Source organism: Pseudopodoces humilis, chromosome 25 (assembly GCF_049639895.1).
Source record: "Pseudopodoces humilis isolate 2021_Gansu_Grassland_sample_001 chromosome 25, ASM4963989v1, whole genome shotgun sequence".
NCBI lineage: Eukaryota > Metazoa > Chordata > Aves > Passeriformes > Paridae > Pseudopodoces > Pseudopodoces humilis.
Window position 1 is genome coordinate 643,912 of NC_142224.1, and position 20,296 is coordinate 664,207.

At 47.8% G+C, this 20,296-nt stretch overlaps 1 protein-coding gene across 3 annotated transcripts; it reads right to left on the minus strand.

Moving 5' to 3' along the window:
- Positions 1-235: 235 nt before the first annotated feature.
- Positions 236-20,281, minus strand: KCNJ5 (potassium inwardly rectifying channel subfamily J member 5). 3 transcript variants are annotated; one of them, XM_088066761.1, is made up of 4 exons: positions 20,095-20,281; positions 19,296-19,814; positions 11,453-12,399; positions 236-934 (listed from the first exon to the last, which is right to left on the minus strand). In XM_088066761.1, exons 2-4 carry the CDS (start codon positions 19,376-19,378, stop codon positions 570-572), a joined length of 1,395 nt encoding a protein of 464 aa, XP_087922887.1. In that variant the 5' UTR covers positions 19,379-19,814; positions 20,095-20,281; the 3' UTR covers positions 236-569. The 3 variants fall into 3 exon arrangements, with proteins under 3 accessions (XP_087922887.1, XP_087922886.1, XP_005528485.2); XM_088066760.1 differs by lacking the exon at positions 19,296-19,814; XM_005528428.3 differs by lacking the exon at positions 19,296-19,814 and having other exon boundaries at positions 19,844-20,281.
- Positions 20,282-20,296: the final 15 nt, after the last annotated feature.

Consider the following 20,296-nt stretch of genomic DNA (forward strand, 5'->3'; position numbering starts at 1 on the left):
AAAAGGTCTGCAGGGAATCATATCAGACATTTTGCAGGAAATAAATCCCAATGGCTGTGATCCTGGAAGAAAACACTAAAATTTGTTTGTATAATTCATGAAGGCAAAACACTTCACTACATAGCAGAGAGGTTTTTTCCTTTTCTTTTAATTTAGTTGGAACAATGTCTACAATACATTGACTCACAAATTAAGTGAAGGTATGAAATCACATTCTTCTTTCTGAGATGGGACATTCTGGACTGGTGAAACACCCTCGCAAGAGGGGCAGAGTTCTGCACGTCCAATGAACACCTTTTGAACCAGTGGTGGGAATTTCGCTTGTAACAGTGATCAGAAGAGTGGGCCTTGTCCATGGAGATCAAGATGCTTTGCAGAGGAGAGCAAAGCTCAGAGCCTCAGGAAGAGGAAGGGAAACTGAGGCACGGTTCAGTGCAGTGACTCCCAGGATGAGCAGCAGGCAGCAAAGCTGGACACGAATGGCAGCTCTGGCTCCCAGTCGGTTCCTGGCTGGCCAGCCCAGTGTCCCAGCAGGGTGTGTGGGTGTCTGTGCTCCAGCAGCTCCGGGCTTATACAGGCACCTCTTCATTCCCCTCTCCTGCTGTCCCGCTGGCTCCACTCAGTCCTGCCGGCTCCCTGCCTTCCTCCTCCTCTTCCTCCTCCTCCTCCTCCTCCTCCTCCTCCTCCTCCTCGTCCTCCCTGGCTGTCCCTGGGTCCCGGCCCAGCTTGGGCAGGTGGCTGAGGAGCTGCCCTTCCCGACGGGACTGGGCCAGCTCTTTGGCACAGCACACAGGCGTGTGGGTCTCATAGGTGCTGTGGAAGCTGTTATAGTCCACCTCGTAAAAATCCTTCTCCAGGGTGAGCACGGGGGTGAAGCGGTGTCCCCACAGCACCTCGGTGTCCATGTAGGAGCTGCGAGCCTGGCAAGTCATGCCTGGGTGGAAAGAGAGGGATGTTAGAGGCAAAGGTTCCTTAAGTGCTCACCCAACCACGCCTGGCACTTAAAAGCACTTTCGTGTCGTTTCCATACCTGATTGCTCTGGGACACAGAAAAGTCTTGGCTTAATAAGCCTCACAAAAGCCTCTATCATGAACAAGCTGAGCACCCAAAGGGAAAGGGATGCATTCACTTCTGCATCTTCTGCCTCCTGAACCTCGTGCTTAGGGGTTTGTAGGCTGGGACATCTAAGTAGCTTCTCTCTGCCTCCCCCTGCTCTGATGAGGTGTTGTTTGTGAGGCTGACACCAACAGGTCCCGGTGGATCCTGCTGGAACAACACCCAGCCCTGCAAGTGCTGTCCCAGCCCCGAACCACAGAACCCAGGGAAAAACAAAATACAGGGAGCCACTGCCATGCCCTCCTCCAAGGCAGGCACCATCCCCCTCTCACAGTACTGCCACAATTCCTGTACAGCACTGCCACAATTCCCTGTACAGCACTGACACAATTCCTCTCACAGCACTGCCACAATTCCTGTACAGCACTGCCACAATTCCTGTACAGCACTGCCACAATTCCTGTACAGCACTGCCACAATTCCTGTACAGCACTGACACAATTCCTGTACAGCACTGCCACAATTCCCTGTACAGCACTGACACAATTCCTGTACAGCACTGCCACAATTCCTGTACAGCACTGACACAATTCCTGTACAGCACTGCCACAATTCCCTGTACAGCACTGCCACAATTCCCTGTACAGCACTGCCACAATTCCTGTACAGCACTGCCACAATTCCTGTACAGCACTGCCACAATTCCCTGTACAGCACTGACACAATTCCTGTACAGCACTGCCACAATTCCTGTACAGCACTGCCACAATTCCTCTCACAGCACTGCCACAATTCCTGTACAGCACTGCCACAATTCCTGTACAGCAGTGCCACAATTCCTGTACAGCACTGCCACAATTCCTGTACAGCACTGCCACAATTCCTGTACAGCACTGCCACAATTCCTGTACAGCACTGCCACAATTCCCTGTACAGCACTGACACAATTCCTGTACAGCACTGACACAATTCCTGTACAGCACTGACACAATTCCTCTCACAGCACTGCCACAATTCCTGTACAGCACTGCCACAATTCCTGTACAGCACTGCCACAATTCCTGTACAGCACTGACACAATTCCTGTACAGCACTGCCACAATTCCTGTACAGCAGAGCCACAATTCCCTGCACACACCTGAATGTTCAGCCTGAAAGGTGAGAGGTTCCCAACCGAGGTGGCTTTTAAATTCCCTAGGAGGGCCGGAGCAGTTGTACTGATGGATTGGGGACTGAATGAACAGTGAATCACAAGGAACTTGTCAAGCTGCTTCTCAGCCCCATGGATCAGAGTTTTACTTTGAAAAAGTTTAAAGAGAAGCTTTGCAGGGCAGCAATAAGCACACCTGCAAGCCAATCCTCTTGGAATCTCCTAGTGGTGTCAAGACTGTCCTCTTTTCCAAACATTTGTCTTCTCTTTGTCCTAATCATGTTTTGGTTTTGGAATTAATTTCCAGTGAAAAGCTAACCTTACAAAGTCCTCCCACTGTTCTCTCATGGAGGGCGAGGGATTGGCCTGACTGGCCAATTCAAAGCATGCACTTGGTCCAGTTTCTGCCCAATACTTTCAAGTTTAATTCCTGAAGCCCAGAGCGCAGGGACAGAAATCAAAAGGAATGCAGAGGGGGAAAAAATCACAGTGTCAGATACTTCAGGGAAGAGCAGATCACATATTCTCACTCTGTGAGCTCATAAGCGACTGAAATCTCAGAGCAATCAGAAAACCCCTTTCCTTTAAAAAAAACCCTCACCTTTGTGGAACAAGGAATATTTTGTTCTTATAATTGCTACAGACCATTAAAAGACACCCACACAGGCAAGTGCTCTGCAAAGCTGAAAGTCTCTTACTGCTTTCTGTGGTTTAAAGCTACCAGGCCAGGAGTATTTTGTTCCTTGAAAGGGGAAGAGATGGTGACACATGCAATGCTGAGACATCTGCAGTTCTGTAGCATAGTCTGAGAAACCAATCTTTCCCCTCAAGAAGATCTGCAGGAGTGTTTGCTTCTGGGCAGGAACAACAAGTACAGTGTTAGTCACAGTGTTCCAGTGTGCCTGCTTCCTGGGCTGGAAGGATCCGGGAAGTGCAGAGGCTGCCATGAAAAACACAGCCAGGGAATTAAAAATCACCCCAAGTGTTGCTGCCTTAAGAAGCTCTATGGAAGTTCAGCATCTTTTCAGGAAACTCTCAGCTTTTGCTTTAGAGCTGAAGAACAGGGGGAGGCCACGCCTGACTTTGGTGGTTCTACAATGTGCAGCATCACCAGCCCTGGGGTGAAGAGGGCCAGCCCTCCTGCCCTGGGCCAGCTTCACACTCCCTGGCAGCCTGAGGGGTCCTGCTGATTTCCCAGTCCTGGTACAGGTTTTCCCAGCGGAGCTGTGTCACTGTGAACCAGCTGATTCTTATCCTGGTTTCTCAAGCGCTGCATCAAGGTACCATGAAGGAGTCCCCAGGGCAAAGATGGGGGTCCTTGTGAAATATGGGTCTGGGGCTCTCTAAGGGAGCTCCTGCCTTGTCATCTGGGCCTGAAATAGCTCCTTCTCTGGATTTATAACACTGGGGGAGCACCTGAGTGAACCTGAGCTCCTGGGACACCATCCCAGTCCCGCTCTAAATATTCAGTTAGGGCAGGAACAATGGAAAGCTTTCAGCAACCAGACACTGCTGCTGCCAGCTTCCTGCAGGAGCTGCTTTCTGGAACCCCAGGGGGACACTGAGCCAGTACAATAAGACAACTTGTAATTGCTCCATAATCCCATTCAAATATTCCTTTTTAGCACATGTGCAGTGGTGTTTAATTGCGTGGGGACACACTGCTTGGCAACTCCCACATCACCCAGTAAACAACACCATTGTATCTGCTTCAAATTCCATTAAGTGCCTGCTTTGCAGGCTGCCCTGTGCTCTCCAGCCTAGTTAATTAATGCATCTGTAATGTCCCTAGCTAATTATTGCCTCTGTGACTGCAAAAAGATGACAGAAGAGGTGTGGAAACAATAAACCTTATTTTTATTAAGAGCACATGAATGCAGCCACTTGCCACTGGAACACAACGTGCTACCTCTGTGCTCAGAATATCCCAGTGCCACCTTGCAGTGGGGCACAGCAATCCCCAGACTCAGACCTCTGTGCATCCCTGAAAAAATCACCTGCTTAACTGCAGATTTCTGGTTTATCTGAGTCTGTGGGATGCCTTGGGCACAGGGAATCATTTGCCATATGCTCCCATCCATCAGGTAGAATCAGAATTCAGATTACCCTGAACTGGAAGGGAGCCACAAAGATCACCAAGTGCAACTCCCGGTGGCAAGCAGACCCAGATCTGGGAACCACAGCAGCTGTGACATTACTGCTCTTCTACATCACTCATGCAGCCATGAAGCACTGACACTTCGGGGAGCACGAGAACACAAGAGAGATTCCAGACTCTCCAAATTTCTTGCAGAATTACCCATAGTATGTATGGCCCTGAAAAAGGTTATTAATCCTTTCCTTAAAAAAATGTATAACTACCCATTTTGGGTTTAAACGGTGCAGATACAGAGAAGTGGTGTTCGGGGGTTTCATTTAAATAAACTTCATGCCAAGAGAATACAGAATCCCAGAATGGTTTGGGTTGGATAGGACACTAAACATTGACACCTTCCCCTGCCCCAGGTTGCTCCAAACAAGGCTCATCCAGCCTGGCCTTGGGCACTGCCAGGGATCCAGGGGCAGCCCCAGCTGCTCTGGGCACCCTGTGCCAGGGCCTGCCCACCCTGACAGGGAACAATTCCTTCCCAATATCCCATCCAGCCCTGCCCTCTGGCACTGGGAGACATTCCCTGTGTCCTGTCCCTCCATCCCTTGTCCCCAGTCCCTCTCCAGCTCTCCTGGAGCCCCTTTAGGCCCTGGCAGGGGCTCTGAGCTCTCCCTGGAGCCTTCTCTTCTGAACAATCCCAGTTGTCTCAGCCTTGCCTCATAGGAGAGCTGCTCCATCCCGTCATTTTCATAGCCCTACATCCTCATTTTCCTTCTTTCAGTCCAAGTAGATGTACTTGAAATTATAGACATTTATTTTTCTACTCTATCATATTTTCTGAGTTGTGAGATCATTAGAAGTTTCATTTTCTCCTAAGAAATCTGGTTTAAAAATTAAAAAGTATGTTTAATGTAAATGTGTGCAAATGTATTGTGGAAAACATGGAATGATATTAGAAATCTTCAGATGTCAACTTTCAGTTGCAGCTTTCTCATCTCTTAATGCAGCAGCTCAGCTTCATGTTGCAAACAAAACTGAATTTTAATAGAAACCAGAGATAAAACTTGTTCAAAGTTAGGTGCATCAAGTTTTCAATAAAGCTGGAACCATTTCCAGGTTTTACAGATGCTAGAGACAAGGGCACTGTGTCCTGGTTTCAAACATTTCACAGAGTTTTAATGATAATTTCATTATATCAGAATCCTAAGAAGTGGATTTTTTGTCTGTGGGTTGGAGCCACAGATCAATAACTGAGCTGTGTCTGTTCCTGCTTAAGGCAGCCAGGGATCCTTCCTAAACAGCTCCGTTCTGCTTCCCAGCAGATGAAAGATCCAGACTAGATTGTGATGTGTATTAAAGCAGGTGTCTCATCACATCTGAGAGCAGAGGAAGCTCCGTGGTGTAAAACAAGTGCCAGGGATCTCTCCAGTAAGGCTCTTTGCTGTCATCACAGTTATCAGAGAGCTGGGGATGGCTGAGCGCGCTGCCGAGGAGCAGGGGCTGCACGGGGGGATCCTGCTGCTCCTGCACTGGAGCCGAGCTTGGGGCTGGCAAAGGGGACGTGCTCCTGGAGCCCAGACAAAGCTGGGCCTTATTGCCCCAAATCTGCATCTGCAGCTGTCTGCTGGCCACCAAAGGCTCTCTGCAGCTGTTGGAGGATGCTGATTTTTGGCAAACATCCCATCCTGGCCGGGTGACCTCACCAGAGGGTTAATGGGAGAGCAGAGGGAGACACAGAGGGTGCTCTGCCAACCCTAAAATCTCCCCAGGCTTCAATGGGATCCCATCCCAAGCAGAGGTGAATCTTCCAGTGCTGCTCCATGGCCTGAACCTCCTCAGTGGGCAGAGATATCCCAGCCCCTGGGGCTGTCAAGACAACATTTTTCATCGGGCTAAAATTAACTGTGCTCATTGAAATGCCAGGGAGCTCAGTGATTATCTGCTGGGAAATGTCATGTGGCTGCCTGGGCTGGGCCAGATCTGCTCAGGCCCCTCCGACACGGACACTGCTGGCAGTGATCTCCCTCCTCTGCCCTTGTTTGCCCATTCTGTTGTGTCCAGGATGACTTTTCTCCTTCTCCTGGATGCTCTGAAGCTGTGGAACACCCACTGCCCAGGAAATGATGGCCTCAGAGGTGCAGTGGCAGCAATGGAAGTTTATGGGTAGCAAGGAAAAGGTATAAAAAATTTAAATTCTATTGCTGTAATTAAGAAATATGTGTCTTTTAATTTACATTAGCATATGGTAAGTTATAAAAGTTATTAATCCCTCTGTGTTAATTAGACCAAAGAACACTGTAACCTCCAACAAGTCAATATTATTTCAACTTGAAAAGAAATATTAGAAAGTAGGAGCCTGGTCCTGCAGTTATGCGTGTTTGTCTCCTTTAGAGGACATGGCTGGGCTTGATTCACTTTGATATTTATGCCAGAGGAGAGTAATAGGATTTTAATTTATCTGAATGCTCTCCAGGCATACAAATGCTCCTAGGCACTGAGAAAAATATAATAAAAGGACTTTATGATGTAAAGACCTTGGATTCTATTGCCATGTCTCTAGCAGGCCCAGCCCGAGCCACGCCCAGAGCAGAAACTTCTCTAGGGTTTGCAGTGACTGCAGAGGCACCTCAGGCAGCCTCTCCTCCAGAGGACAGTCCTGCTCATGAACACCATCACCTGAGACATCTCTTCCCTATCATTTTTAGGCTGTTTCTGTAGCACTTCTGCAAGGTCCTCCTTGCAGAAAACTTATTCATATGCAAAATGCAAAACAACACAAGACAACCCAAACCAGATGATGAATGCTCAGAAACTCCATTCAGTAATTTCACTCTTCCTTTGTGCTCCCATGAAAATCATGATTAATTTCAGCGTATCTTTTGTTGTGACTACTCCGTTTGGCCCTACATTTACAGCCAGGAAACCACACTCTGACCTCTGCAAAGGTGGATAAATTGAGGTGTGAAAACTCTGCTGTTTGCCTACACTCCCACAGGGACAGGATGGGTTAATTACTTCTAATCATTAAATCCCCTTTTATCACACTGACTCTAAGCCAGAAAAATATATACCTGTACTTACATAAGAGTCCATTAAAACTTCATTTAGTGACTAGACTAATCAGGCATCTGGAGCGTCTCTTGTGCCTTATTTAATTGTGCTGGGAAAAAGAGGCAGTGAAAACCACGGAGGACCAGGAGTGGAGTAACAAGCTCTGCCACCTCCATGCCCAGGGAGCAGCAGTGCTGGACAAGGTGCCCAGGGAGTGAGGGCAGCAGGAAGCTACAGAAAAAGCAGGATTTGGGTAACTGTCAGCAAATAGCAGAGGAAGGGTAAAGCTGGAAAAGAGTCCCTTCAAATTATCTGCCAGAAAGTCCTGTAAGATATGCAGAGTGTCAGCACATGGAGTGATGGCTTACAGAGAAAAACATTATTTAAAAAAAATTGGACTTGCTAATGTTCCCTAACTGGATCAGCCAAATCCTTCATCACAAGGCAGCTGACTCTGCAACACATGGGAGGGGGGCCTGGACCTCCCCTGCTCTTCCCTGTCCCAGCAGCTTTAGAACACTCTGTTCACTTTGGGATCAGCAGGGGAAGGGCAGGAGCTTTGGCCAGCAGCAATCGGGAGCTGTCCTGTCACCAGGGTGGCCCTGAGATTTTGGGAAGCAGAGAGGCAGGGAAAGGAAAAATTTATTCACTGTGCAAACGGATTTCCCACCTTTGATTTGTTCCCCTTTATTGCAGATCAGATTTGGGGCAGCTGATCCTGACAAGAGTCCCTTTGTGATAAGGTGAAGATAATGAATTCCCTGAGGTAATCCCTGTGCCCAATTCTTCAGGAGCACTGCGGGTGATGCTGCCGCCCCCGAGACGCCCACGGAGCAGCCCTGGGAGTCAGAACTCCTGTCAGCAATATTGATTTTGTCTTCACAGTGCTTATTTCACCCAGCAACGACCACATCAGATCTGCCCAGAAATTCACTCTCCTTTTGGCCTTTTCCATGGGCTGGCAGAGCCACAGAGCCTCTCCCATCCCAGATATGGATGGGGAAAGGCACGCCTGCCTTTGTGCCATGGCTGGCTCTGTGGAGCTCTCACTGCAATAACACCACATGTATTATCTTCCTCACCCAAATGAACCCACAGCATTTCAGGCTGGCTGGTGAGCTGCTGTTCTTCAGTGTGCTGTTACTCAGGCCTTTGAAAAGCCAAGACAATTTGAACGCAATCTTTTTTTTTTTAAGCCACAGTGTTTCACTTTGTAAAAACCCAATGACTTGAAGGGTGTGAACTCCTCAGAATTTACTCTACACTTTTCATTTGAAGCTATTTACCATCTTTGCCTTCTACTGGGTCAGAATTAAACTTAAATGTCAGTAAATAGAGCTGCTTGTTTGAGAGGAGACAATACATTACATTTGTAATATGTGTGTGCCTGGTTAAATCTACTGAAAATAGCTACAAAATCACTGTCCCAAATGATCAGTGAAAAATATCCCCACTTTTAGTCATGCTTAAATTTCTGTAGTCATTGATATCTTGCCAATGACCATTCTGACCTGCCTTCCAAACACCTTATGGAAAACAGAGCTGTATATTCTGACCAGTGGTACCTCTGAACTCTGGAGGGTGGATTCCTAATTCTCCATAGGGGTTGCTAAGGGAACAAATGTTCTGTTGTATTTTACACTGCCCTGAATCTGACCAGGCTGTGACGGTGTCAGGATTTAACAGAAGTCCAGCTGGGAGTAAATATCACACCACTCCTGAGAGCAGATGGGGCTTGAGCAGTGCCATGGGCTGGGAAGGACCTGAAGAATTTGCTTGGAGCAGATTTTAAGGTGTGGAGGGATAACATATATCCCTCCATATATCCCTATATATCCCTATATCCTATGTATCCATATATCCCTATATATTTGGGGTTTAGTAACCCCAAAGTGTTTTATCAATATTCCCAAGTGTGAGCATGAAGCAGGAAAACACAAAAACTGTTTCTGCAAGCCACTATTCTTGTGACAAAATATCCCACGCCTCTGGCTGCCACAGGTCCCTCAGGACCCATCTCAGCCTCCAAATTGGATTCTGGAATCATCCAAGGTCCACTCAGCTTTGAGTTCAGTGAAAAACACCTCCTCCAGCTCCAGTGTGGGACTTCCCAGGCTGCCTTCTGAGCTCAGGATAATTCATTTCCACAGATGTATGCTCCTTAATGTCCTTACAGCCTGGTCTGTGCAATCCCTCTGGGAGAGGAGCCCATTTGTAAAGCAATATTATTCCTCTGCCATGCTTTTAATTCCGAGGTTGTTATTGATAATGACTTCCTCTCACACATCCCCAGCAGAGGCTGAGCCTTCCTGCGAGGAAGGCAGAGCAGCAGGGGTTCAAAGCATTTATAGTGTCACTGTGTGATGAGGAAAGAGGCTTTGGACAAACAAGGAGCTGCATTCCACGCTCAGATTAGGAGGCTCCAGCCTCTAATAAATGTTTAGGCTGCGGAATAAATCACTGTTACAAATCCTTGCCTTTGATAGTCTTTTCCACCCACCCCTTCCTTTGCCATGTCTCTACAACGCTCTGCTGGGGAAGAACATTTTCCTGGAAATGCCAGGTGAATTCCACTTCCATAGCACATACTCCAGCCCCAGTGGAATGCAATTTATCAATCACCTCCCATCAGCTCTGTTTGTGAAAGTCAGCTACAGCTACTAAAGGGAGACTCTGGGACACTGAATTACCTCTTAGACAGCTGTCTTTGAGAGCAAAGGTTTGGGATGCAGGAATTTGTGAGATTTTTCCTCCTCTGGCTGTTGGGAGACTAATGAGCAAATCTCCAGGAGGGGATAACAGTCAGCAAAGGGCAGAATCTGTGAGACAGGGTGCTGACACCACTGAGTACTTGTAACAAGCTGAAAACCCCTGCTAATGACTCAGAGAGAACCTCATCGAGATGGAAAACAAATCCAACCACCACCCACAGGAAAACCCTGGGCTCATAACTAAAATCCTGAAACACCAAAGGGGAAAACTGCTTGTAAAAGCTTTTTTTTGCATCTCTGACTTTGTGCATCTTTAGCCAGAAGAGCTCTCCTCAGAGAGAGCAGCCCTTTCCCCCTGCAGACCCTGATTCCATCAAGGCATTCTGCCTACCCCAAGCTGGAAAACCCTGCCTGGAAGGGACCTGAGCATCTCAGGGGCTTGGGCACACTCGCTGTGCCACAAGTGCAGCAGGAAGAGCTTCCAGCTCCTCCCCAAACCTGGAGCAAAGGGATTCACACAAGTGGAAATGGCCCACGGTGCAGCTGCCTGGCCAGGCAGAGCTCCTGTGGGAAGGAGCCTGTGTGCCCATCCCTCCCCTCAGCTGCCTTTCCTGCTCCCTGGAAATCTGAGTCTTACTGCTTTTCCAGATTCACTATACACAGACACAGAGTTCTTTTATTGCCTGTCACAAATACACCCCTAGGACGAAACTGGGAATGGCTGAGGATATCTCCTAATCTCCCATTACCCAGCTTTGTCTGAGCTGTTCAGCAGCTGCAGGGCTGCAAGAGTCAGAAAAGCAGTTTCTGTATTTATCCTCTTTGAGCTCCTTCTGGGAATGTGTGTCCTGCACCACGTGCAAGTCATTCAGCCTCAGCACGTGCTGCTTTATGGGATACAGTGAGACTTGGGCACTTCATAGCACCCATTAAAATCAACACTACAGCAGTACCTAAAATAGCACAGTTACAGCCAATCTTTAATACAGAGGAGAAATGGGGAAAGATTTGCACCATGAATTTTGATCACAGGAAACAGGACCACCAGGGACTTCAAGAATTCCTTTAATCCATTGCTTTTCCTCCCCTGGATCAGTTCTAATTGATTATGGGCAGCTCTAGGACTAACCCATTCACCTCAATCCCAGATTTATAAAAGAGGGTGAAGCACTACAAAAAAAGAGGGTGAAACCCTACAGCATGAGCTAAAGGCCCCATTTTTCACTACTGGTTATCTCACACACCCCACCTGAGTCAGGCACTACCCAAGGACAAACCTCACTGTGTTCCCAGTCCAGGTGACACAGACAGTGACAACCTAATGCCAAACTGCCCGCAATGCACTGTGCTCCTTTCCTCCCCAAAACAGTGACTGATTGCTGACACATCCTTACCTGTGGCTTCCACCATTCCTTCCAGGATGACCACAATCTCAAACTCCTCCTTCTCCAGCTGGGTGCGGGACATCTCCCAGAAGGGGCTTTTCTCATTGATCTCATGTGAGATGATGAGAGGGGACACCAGGAACAACCTGTCGTCTCCGGTGTCAAATCCCACGTTGATGTCCGTTTGATTCAGGGGAATAAACTCTCCTTCTTTGGTCTGCTTGGACTTAATCAGTTTGGCTCGAATGGAAGCCTCGACAATGTGGGAATTGCGGAGGTCCCCGACCCGGAACATGAGGCAGAGCTTCTCATCCCTCATGGAAATGACGGCGTTGTTGGAGAACATGAGGGTCTCTGCCCTCTTCTTTGGTTGGCTGATCTTGACGAACATGCATCCCACCATGAAGGCGTTGACGATGGAGCCCAGGATGGCCTGGACCAGGAGCAGCACGATGCCCTCGGGACACTTCTCTGTGATGACCCTGTGGCCGTACCCGATGGTCGTCTCGGTCTCGATGGAAAACAGGAACGCCGACACAAATCCGCTGAGGTTTTCGACGCAGGGGATCCAGTTCTCATCTTCCAGGTGGTCCAGATCTCCCCGGATGTAGGCGATGAGCCACCAGATGAACCCAAAGAACAGCCAGGTGATGGTGTACACCATGGTGAAGACCAGCAGGTTGAAGCGCCACTTGAGGTCCACCAGGGTGGTGAAGAGGTCGCTGAGGTACCGGTAGGTCTCCTGGACGTTCCCGTGGTGCACGTTGCACTTGCCACTCTTCTCCATGTAGCGCTGCCGTGGCTTCTTGCCCTCGGCGGAAATGAGCCGGGTCCTGTCCGTGGCGATGGGGACGTCATCCCGAGCCTGCTTGGGGATCTTCTTGGGCTCCCGGGATGTGACCCCAATGTCCATGTCCTGGTTCATGAAGATCCGGGAATCTCCAGCCATGGCTGGGCTGCACAACAAGGAAAGAGTTTCAGGCAGAAGGCAAAGAGACAAAAGCCCTTTTGTTTCACTATCTGGACCATCAGGATGTTGTTTTTGGAGGGTTCACACTTCTCTCACAACTGCCACTTGTTAAACACAGCCTTGCAGTGACCTGGAATTAAAGACTGATTTATAACACAGAGGCCCTTCCAACATCAGCCACTTGTGGGGTGATGGGCACTCTGTGGGAGTGTGGAACAGTTAAATCTTGGAACATTTTGGGGTATTTTCTTGTCCTTAGATTTTTTTACACACCAAATTTGCTTAAGATCACAACTCGGAACAAAGTGAAGATACATCAACATCTTTTCAGGAGGGACTTTTTCATGCCTCAGGTTTTGGGTGCATATCAAGAGAAACCTCAGAAATTAAGAGAAAATGCTGAGTACCATTGTCTACCTAACTCTCTCATGAGTCTAAATTATGCATGAAGGCTTCCCTTGCAGTCAGCAGAGAAAGGTATCTCCAGGGATAATTCAGATTTCAGGAGTGCTGAATCACCTTCTGGAAGTTTATTTGTAAGCCTGGGTTTTAAACATGAAGTAAACATTTAATTAAGCATCTTGAATCCCATGTGTGAGGGTGTGATGAATCCAGGCCTGCTGCTAATGAGATCTATCAGAGCTCACCCCTTTGCTCCACCTGACATTAGACAAAATCACTGGGCACTTTTAGGAATGCATCAGAGAGTTATTAAAAAGCCCACTGTCGACATTCCGAGTTATACTTAACAGGATACAAATAAATAACACAAGATGAAGGCGGCAGTGCTTTCTGCCAGTTGTAATGTAACATCCTGTTTACTGAGATGATTACATACTCCTTTAAAAAATGAGAGTCTTGACTCTGGATGCAGGGCACAGACAAAATCTCTGTCAAAGACTACCTAAGGAGCCTTAGGGATATCAAAGATAGAGCAGCAATATTTTCTATGGCGTTCATTCCCTGCATTGTCCTCTGCAAATCCTATTAAAACCTAACTAAATCTATTACTGCTCCCTCTATCTTTAATCTTCTTATGCTCCTGTGAATGAGAAAAGGTGTAGAGATACAATTAAGAGTATCTTGGGAGAGACAATTTTTAAGACTGAGCAAAGTAGCTTCATCTTTTCAGTATTAAAAAGCACAAAGGGTGGGCGGGAAGGAAGCAGAGGCAGGATGAATAAATGAAGCAACAAATTATCACTTCCATTCGGCTGCAGCCAAGTCTGGTTAATGGCAGAGAATTCCTCGTGGCCCTTGTCTAAGTCACCATCAATCACCGCTCCAACGAAGCAGCCGAGCCTGGTGCTGGAACCAGGGCTGCTGGCTCTGCCTGCAGGGAGCCCAAACCATCTGTGCACTGCCGAGCCCTGCAGCCACGGCAAGGGGCAGGGAATGGGGATTTCAGCTCTGGGATAGAAAACCGGGACATGGGGTGCATAATCCCAGTGCTGTGTGTCCCCTTCCTCCAGGGGAAGCAGCCAGGATTTTGGTAGAAGAGTCACCCCTCTTCTGTTTCTGTCCCTCCTGAGAGCCGGCTCGGGGTATCACACACATCCTCAGCTGCTTTTCACTGCCTGCTGCAATGGAAACCTCCAGACCCACTGGCCTGGCTCTCCCGTCAACTTCCTCTCTTCACACGTGTGCAACGTGCTACAAGATGTTGAAAACTGGCAAGGGCACAGCTTGACTCTCACTTCCCAACATGTGAAAGCACATTGCAGAACAATAACACACTTTTTTCCCCTCTTTAACGAGGAAAGAAGCCTCCCATCCACTGGGAATCAGGTAGTGAAGAATCTCCTTGCTTCCTTCTTACAAATAATATTCTTGATGTATATTAGCATTGATTGATTAATCTAAAATTACTTCATTTGGACTAAAAAGCTTGTCATCAATCTAAATGTAAAGCAAGTGTTGCTTGTTGGTTTCAAGACTTGTTTTAAAAATAATTTTGTTATAAAAGTAAATTTGAAGCTATCACTGGCACCATGGGAGAGAGAACAATCCAGTTCCAGACTTCAATCTAGAGTGGAAGATTTCATGTTCTAGATTTACACCAAAGAGACCAAAGGGATCTTAAAACTTATTACAAAGAACAGAATAGAGGAAAAGCAACCAAAAATCCTGAATCCCTGGAAAGATCACTCTGGTGGAGCAGGTTTGAGGAATTGCCCTTTAAAGAATGTACGGAGGAATCTTTTGAACTAAAACACTCACAGGGCTGGCAACATCTCTGGTGGTGCTACTGATCTCCAGCAACAGCTCAGCTGAAACATCCCTGCAAATCTTCAGGAACATTTTCCAAGTGATCCAGTAAAGCAGAAAAATTCCTGCTGGATAAAAAGTTCACTGACAGCTTCAGTGGCATTACTATTTCTACCAATATTTAATCTTTAACTCTCCCATTGCAATATGAGCATAACCTGAGTCTGTGGTTATTGAAAATAATTAAGCATTTGAATTTTTGCTTCAGAGTCTTTAAATAGAATGCTCCTGGTTAGCAGTTTGAGCACAGCTTTGGATGGCTGCACACTATCCAACTTTCTGTTCCAAAGGATTCCAGGGTTTTCTAATTCTCAGCAAATCACTGCTTTTCCTTCTGCCTTAATTCCGCAACAGTAAAATTTGTGATGTGGATGTGAATGGTCTATGAGATTCCCAGGCACGAGAATCTTCCAGGAAATTTGTTGTCATTCCTTTATGATTTTAACTGCCCTGGGGAGCTTTAGCCCAAACGAAAGGAGCAGTGTAACTGTGTAAGGACCTGGTTAACCCTTCATTGTGTAGCACACAGCCACTGCTGCCAGGCATGAACATCTCTGCCATATCATGGTAAATGTATTCATGCATCTCCCAGAGATTTCAGCTCCAGTCCGTGAATGCCTGCTCCTTCCAGCACAGAGAGCCAGGAGGTGAAATTGCCTCTTACAGGCACTCTTCTGTTTCTTTGGCATTTACCATCTTTGGTTAAAGGAGGCCAGGATAATAAAAATGTCACTTCTGAACAAAGCTCCCTTCCTTTAGGACAGGCTACTGCATGAGGAGCTGTGAGTCAGTGCATTATCAGCCTTGCAGAGAGGTTTTTATCAGCCGTGTTGATGTCCAGCTCTGCCCAGATGACACACTCGGGGCAGGCGGTGACATTTAGGGGCTGGGATTTGCTGCACAGGAGTCAGGCTGGGGTTAGGTGAGAATCTCCAGGCAGCAGTGTTCTGCAGAGCAGCTCCCAGCCCCTCCTGACAGAGCTGATGTGCTCCTGGCAGCTCCAGCAATTTGCCAGAGACATCAAGGAAATAAAACACTTTAAGAAACTTCTTTCCTTGCTGACCAGGGGGCCTTTTCCATTTAAACAATTGCTGCAGTAAACACACAAATTTCCATGGGGATGGGATTTGATGCTGGAAAGGACTAAACTGGCAGGCAGGTGGAGTTTAAAGACATGAATTTGTCATCAAGTTTGTGTAAAAGCAGACTTTTGTTTCTTTTAAACCCGATGCCTGTGTTTTCTCACATTAGGAGAATAATTGAGCAACTGTTCTTTAGCAAACCTCCCACACCTTCCCAGAAGATTTTTTTTTTTTCACTTAACCCTGTCTTTTTTTTCCAGACAATGAGTCCTGTACTTCTCAACAAGCAACCAGTAATACTGAACAGAGATTACTAAAAAACCTGACCTGGTTCTTCTGCTGCCAGCTGGCCCACACCACATAAAGCAGGTTACTGTGCCCAGGTTCTTCTGGGCCACATAATTCTGCTTTAGGTTACAGTTCTGCAAGGGAATGAAATTCTGAATTGTCAGACAGGAAGGAAACATAGGAACATAGGAAAGCAGGTGCAGGAATAAAGGAAATGAAAGCAGCAGCACCTGAAGAGAATAAAAGCATTGGCTATTGAACACTGAGTGCTCATGGGAAGATGGAGGAAAGAGAAATCTCAGGAGAAGACGGCCTTTGACACTCCGAAGAAAAATGACTTGAGATAGGCTCGGACTGAGGTGGGGCTTTGATTTCCCTGAGAAAGGCATCCTTCCTCCATCCTTTCACTCACTGCCTGTGTGTGAGTGGGACTGAACAGTCAGCTCCACCTGACTGCCTTGCCACACACACCTGTGCATGCAAGGTGAGGAAAGGCAGGTGGATTTGGGGTAAAGTCCATCTTTCTGACTTTATAGGTTTGGGGTTTTGGTGGCTGCCTCTTTGGGAAGTGCTTGAAGATCCACAGGTGGAGGGAAGGCTGAAGAAAAGTTGTGCTCTTGAAAGCCAGGGAAAAAGATTCAAAGACACTGCACAGGAAGGGAGACCCGAGGCACTCCACAAACAAATGTGGTTCACAAGCTCCCTGACCCCAGTAATTGCCTCTCCAAGTGTCACCTCGCTCAGCACTGAGCTGGGAAGGTGCCTCTCATCTCCTCTGTGAGTGTTTGGCAAGTCCCAGCACCACTTTCCTGACACTCAGGATGAGACAGCAGATTCCTCTGGGGCTGGAGTAGCCCTCACCCTGCCACCAGGACACAAAGATGAGCGGCTGCCAGTTCACCTGCAGGGCCAGGGTGGCTTTGTGCTTGTCACAGAGCTGGGCTGTGACAGCTCCTGTGTGCCCACAGTGCTCCTGGCTCAGAATACCCCAACAGAAGGTGCTTTTCCAAAGAAAATCTCTGGCCAGGGAGCCAATCTGACCCCAAGGAAGGGTTTATGGACATTTTCACTTTCCTTTTACCCATGAGTTACCTCCCAATCCATCCTTCTCCTCTGATATCCTGTCAGTTGTGAGGGAGGAACGTGACTCTCCCACTCCCAGAGTATCCAAGTATTTCACAGCACTCAACACAGGTATCATGTGCTGTAAAATCTTATTTATGTATTTCCCAAGATGCCTGGGCTCTATTGCCCATATTTCAGGATGGGGGAGTCACTCACAAAGACATTTGGGTCTTCTACACTCAGTTGGGAGTCTGTGACAGGGCAGGAATAACATTTAGCCGTTCCAAAATCCTAAATGAGCACCTGGAATCATTGCAGAACTCTTTCCTCCTTCCCCCACTCCAGCAGCAGGGAATACATCTCTGTCTGCTTCAGGTGTGTCTGAAGATCGCTCTGCAAAGCCTCCTTAGCCTGATCCATCAGATGAATAACCCAGCAAGATTATTTCCAAAGCCAATGAAGGCAGTTTCTGTTTCTCAAATAGCTACAGGTTTCAAATACATTTTCCCCTCATCTATGGATTGAAGTATAAAAACCACCACACATGGCACAAGTTCACAGCTGCATTAAATATAATACTCTAGAACTATACAGAAAAGAGTGAAGAAACAAAACTGTGATGAGGAGAGAGACTGTGTGTGGTTTTTTTAACAGAAAAAGATGAAAACTAGAAAACACTTTTTGAGGCATCATTCAGGCTTTTACTATGTTTTAGAGCCCAAGGACTGGAGAATATGGAGTTTCTGTAAAATTGGGAGTATCTCCTATGGCACAGTTCCACTGCACAGGAAGGACGGGAGGATTTAATCCATGTAACTCCCAGACAATTCTCTTGCACTTCATTGCATGAAAGACCTTGAGCTTGACCAGTCCCTGTGCAAAGGATGCAACCACGACATTGTGCTCTTAGGTGTTTTCCATGATTTTTTTCTCTATTTTCTCTAGCAACAACAAATAAAGCCTGGAACTAGATCAGTGTGATCCTTCCACCACCAAGGAAGTGACAGTGCCTGAGGCACTCTGCAGCCTCTCTTTCCCTGGCCTCTCACCCCAGCTCTGTTTTAGGGACACCTTATGGTGTCATTGAAAATCTGACCATTGTCTTTCAACCAACACAACCAAACAAAGACAGGGACACCTTCGTCCTGATCAGACACTCCTGTTTCTCCTGCTCTCGGCTGTTTACTCTGAACAGCAAATACTGAACGTTGGGAAAGCAGAATCTCAGTTCTAGGAGAAAATCCTGCCCCGGGAGCACCAATGTTCCCATTCTTCATTGTTTAGGAATTCATCATCACAGCAACAGAGAATCACTCTGTAATCTGCAGCAAAAAAATACAATAAAACTTTTTTTTTAATCACTTCTGCAGTACCTTGCAGCCAAAAAGTTCACAGATAGATTTACCAAACACAGGCTCTTTTTGCCCCAAGCCCTTCATCAGTGTTTGAAGCCACTGCAGAAAAGGATCAGGAGTCACAGAGGGACAAACTGACCTCATACCAAGCCATTGGGCAAGGACCAGTGCTTGTCCCAGGTGTCCAAGTGCCTTTCCTGACCTCAAACCCAATGGAAAGTGGAGTCTGGAGTGTTGTGTTGGAATATTACTCCAAAGCTCTGTTTGCTTTTTTTTTTTTTTTTTTTTTTTTTTTTTTTTTTTTTTGGCAAATAATTGGGCTGGAGCTTTCCAGAGATGGAAAATATTCTGCCATGGGAATCAGAAATTATCCTCATCCTTTTTCTCTACAGGGTAGGAATAGTGAGGCAAAGAACTGAACCCCAGAAGTGAAATAACTCCTGCAGCACAAACACTGCCCCACACACTCCCCACCTTCTCAGGAGATCCTGGTTGCTTGGACTGGTCAGAGGAGCAGTGAGAAAAGCCAGTTTGGTTTTCTTCTGAGCTCTTCTTCCACAAATCCAAAATCTACTTTAAAGTAAAAGGGTATAGGAGGAAGGAGCTGCTTGATGACAATCTCCAAAAGTCACAGGTAAGTTTTTTGGGACAGGACCAGTTTCTAGCAGTTCTCAGCTGTTTCCTGAAACTCCCTGTTCAAATCCAAGGGAGAGATGCTGTGTAAAAGTTAACCTGGTGCTCCCAACCACCGTGTGCTGGCACAAAGAGAACCCCAGGCACCTGAGTGATGCAACAGGACATAAAAAAATCAGTCATGCTTTTACCTCCCAGAGCCATAAGCCCTGAGGGATTCCCAGTGCACTGCATTCCCTGTCCCCTCCAAGGGCTGACTATGCCACTTCCTCATCTGGAAACTGCACTGACAGGGCTCTGTAACTCCAAAGTGACTGGTAAGTATCCTAATTATGAAAGAATTTAATCTTGGACTCCAGATAAGGATTATGGAGTCACCCCACACAATTCAGGGCTGCTCACTGATCAGTCTCCTGGTGCCCTTTGCATTCCAGTGATTTCCACTAATCCTGTATCTGAGCAGTTCCTATTTTTTAATGTTTTTTCCTGCATCACACCTTTAGATCTGACAGTGCTTTTGCCCAAGATCAGCATCCAATCCCTGCCTTCCCAAAGAGTTCCGTGGCAGCTGTGAGTTAGGCAGGAACACGTCCACAGCTCAAAGCCGGGCGGGTTCGGACACAGGAGCCTGGCATCCCGCTGGCCCAACAGCTCCGCGTTTGTCCTGCTGGGCTCCCGATCCTTTGCAGCGAGAGCCGATCGGGAGTGACCTGGAATAACAAAGGAATCGGTAACTTACTTGCTACGAGCGGCTCCGCATCAGCCTGGGCTCCGGGGGGCAGCCGGCCGGGGGCAGCACCGGGGCCGGGAGAGGCTGCGGGATGCCGGTCCATGCCATCACCAGGGAGCCGGGATCGTCCTCGGAGCCCCGGGCTGCCTCCTGCCTCCTTCCCGCTGCCTGCTCGCAGCGAACATCGATGTGGCACTGAGATTGCCCACGCCCCTGTCCCTGGCTATCCCTGATGTCCCCGCTCCGCTCCAAGCCCTCACCCTCCGCCGCTGCGGTGCCACTTGTGCCTGTCCTTGGGTCGCCTTTCTGCGCTCCTGCCCTCTCCCGTTCCGCGGGGCCGGGCTGCTCCCCAGCTTTTCAAGGGCTGGGGCAGAGGGAGGGCGCGGAGCTGCGTGTGACGGCGCCTTATCAGTTCTCAATGAGCGCAGGGGCGGGGGGCGAGGGAGGGGTTTGGGCTGCCGG

Coding starts and splice junctions, on each gene's coding strand:
- KCNJ5 (XM_088066761.1), bottom strand. CDS start 19,378: ATGAGGAAGTGGCATAGTCAGCCCTTGGAGGGGACAGGGAATGCAGTG. Junction 12,400..19,295: donor AGGGCTTATGGCTCTGGGAG/GTAAAAGCATGA, acceptor CTTGTTGTGCAG/CCCAGCCATGGCTGGAGATT. Junction 935..11,452: donor AGGAATGGTGGAAGCCACAG/GTAAGGATGTGT, acceptor CTTTCCACCCAG/GCATGACTTGCCAGGCTCGC.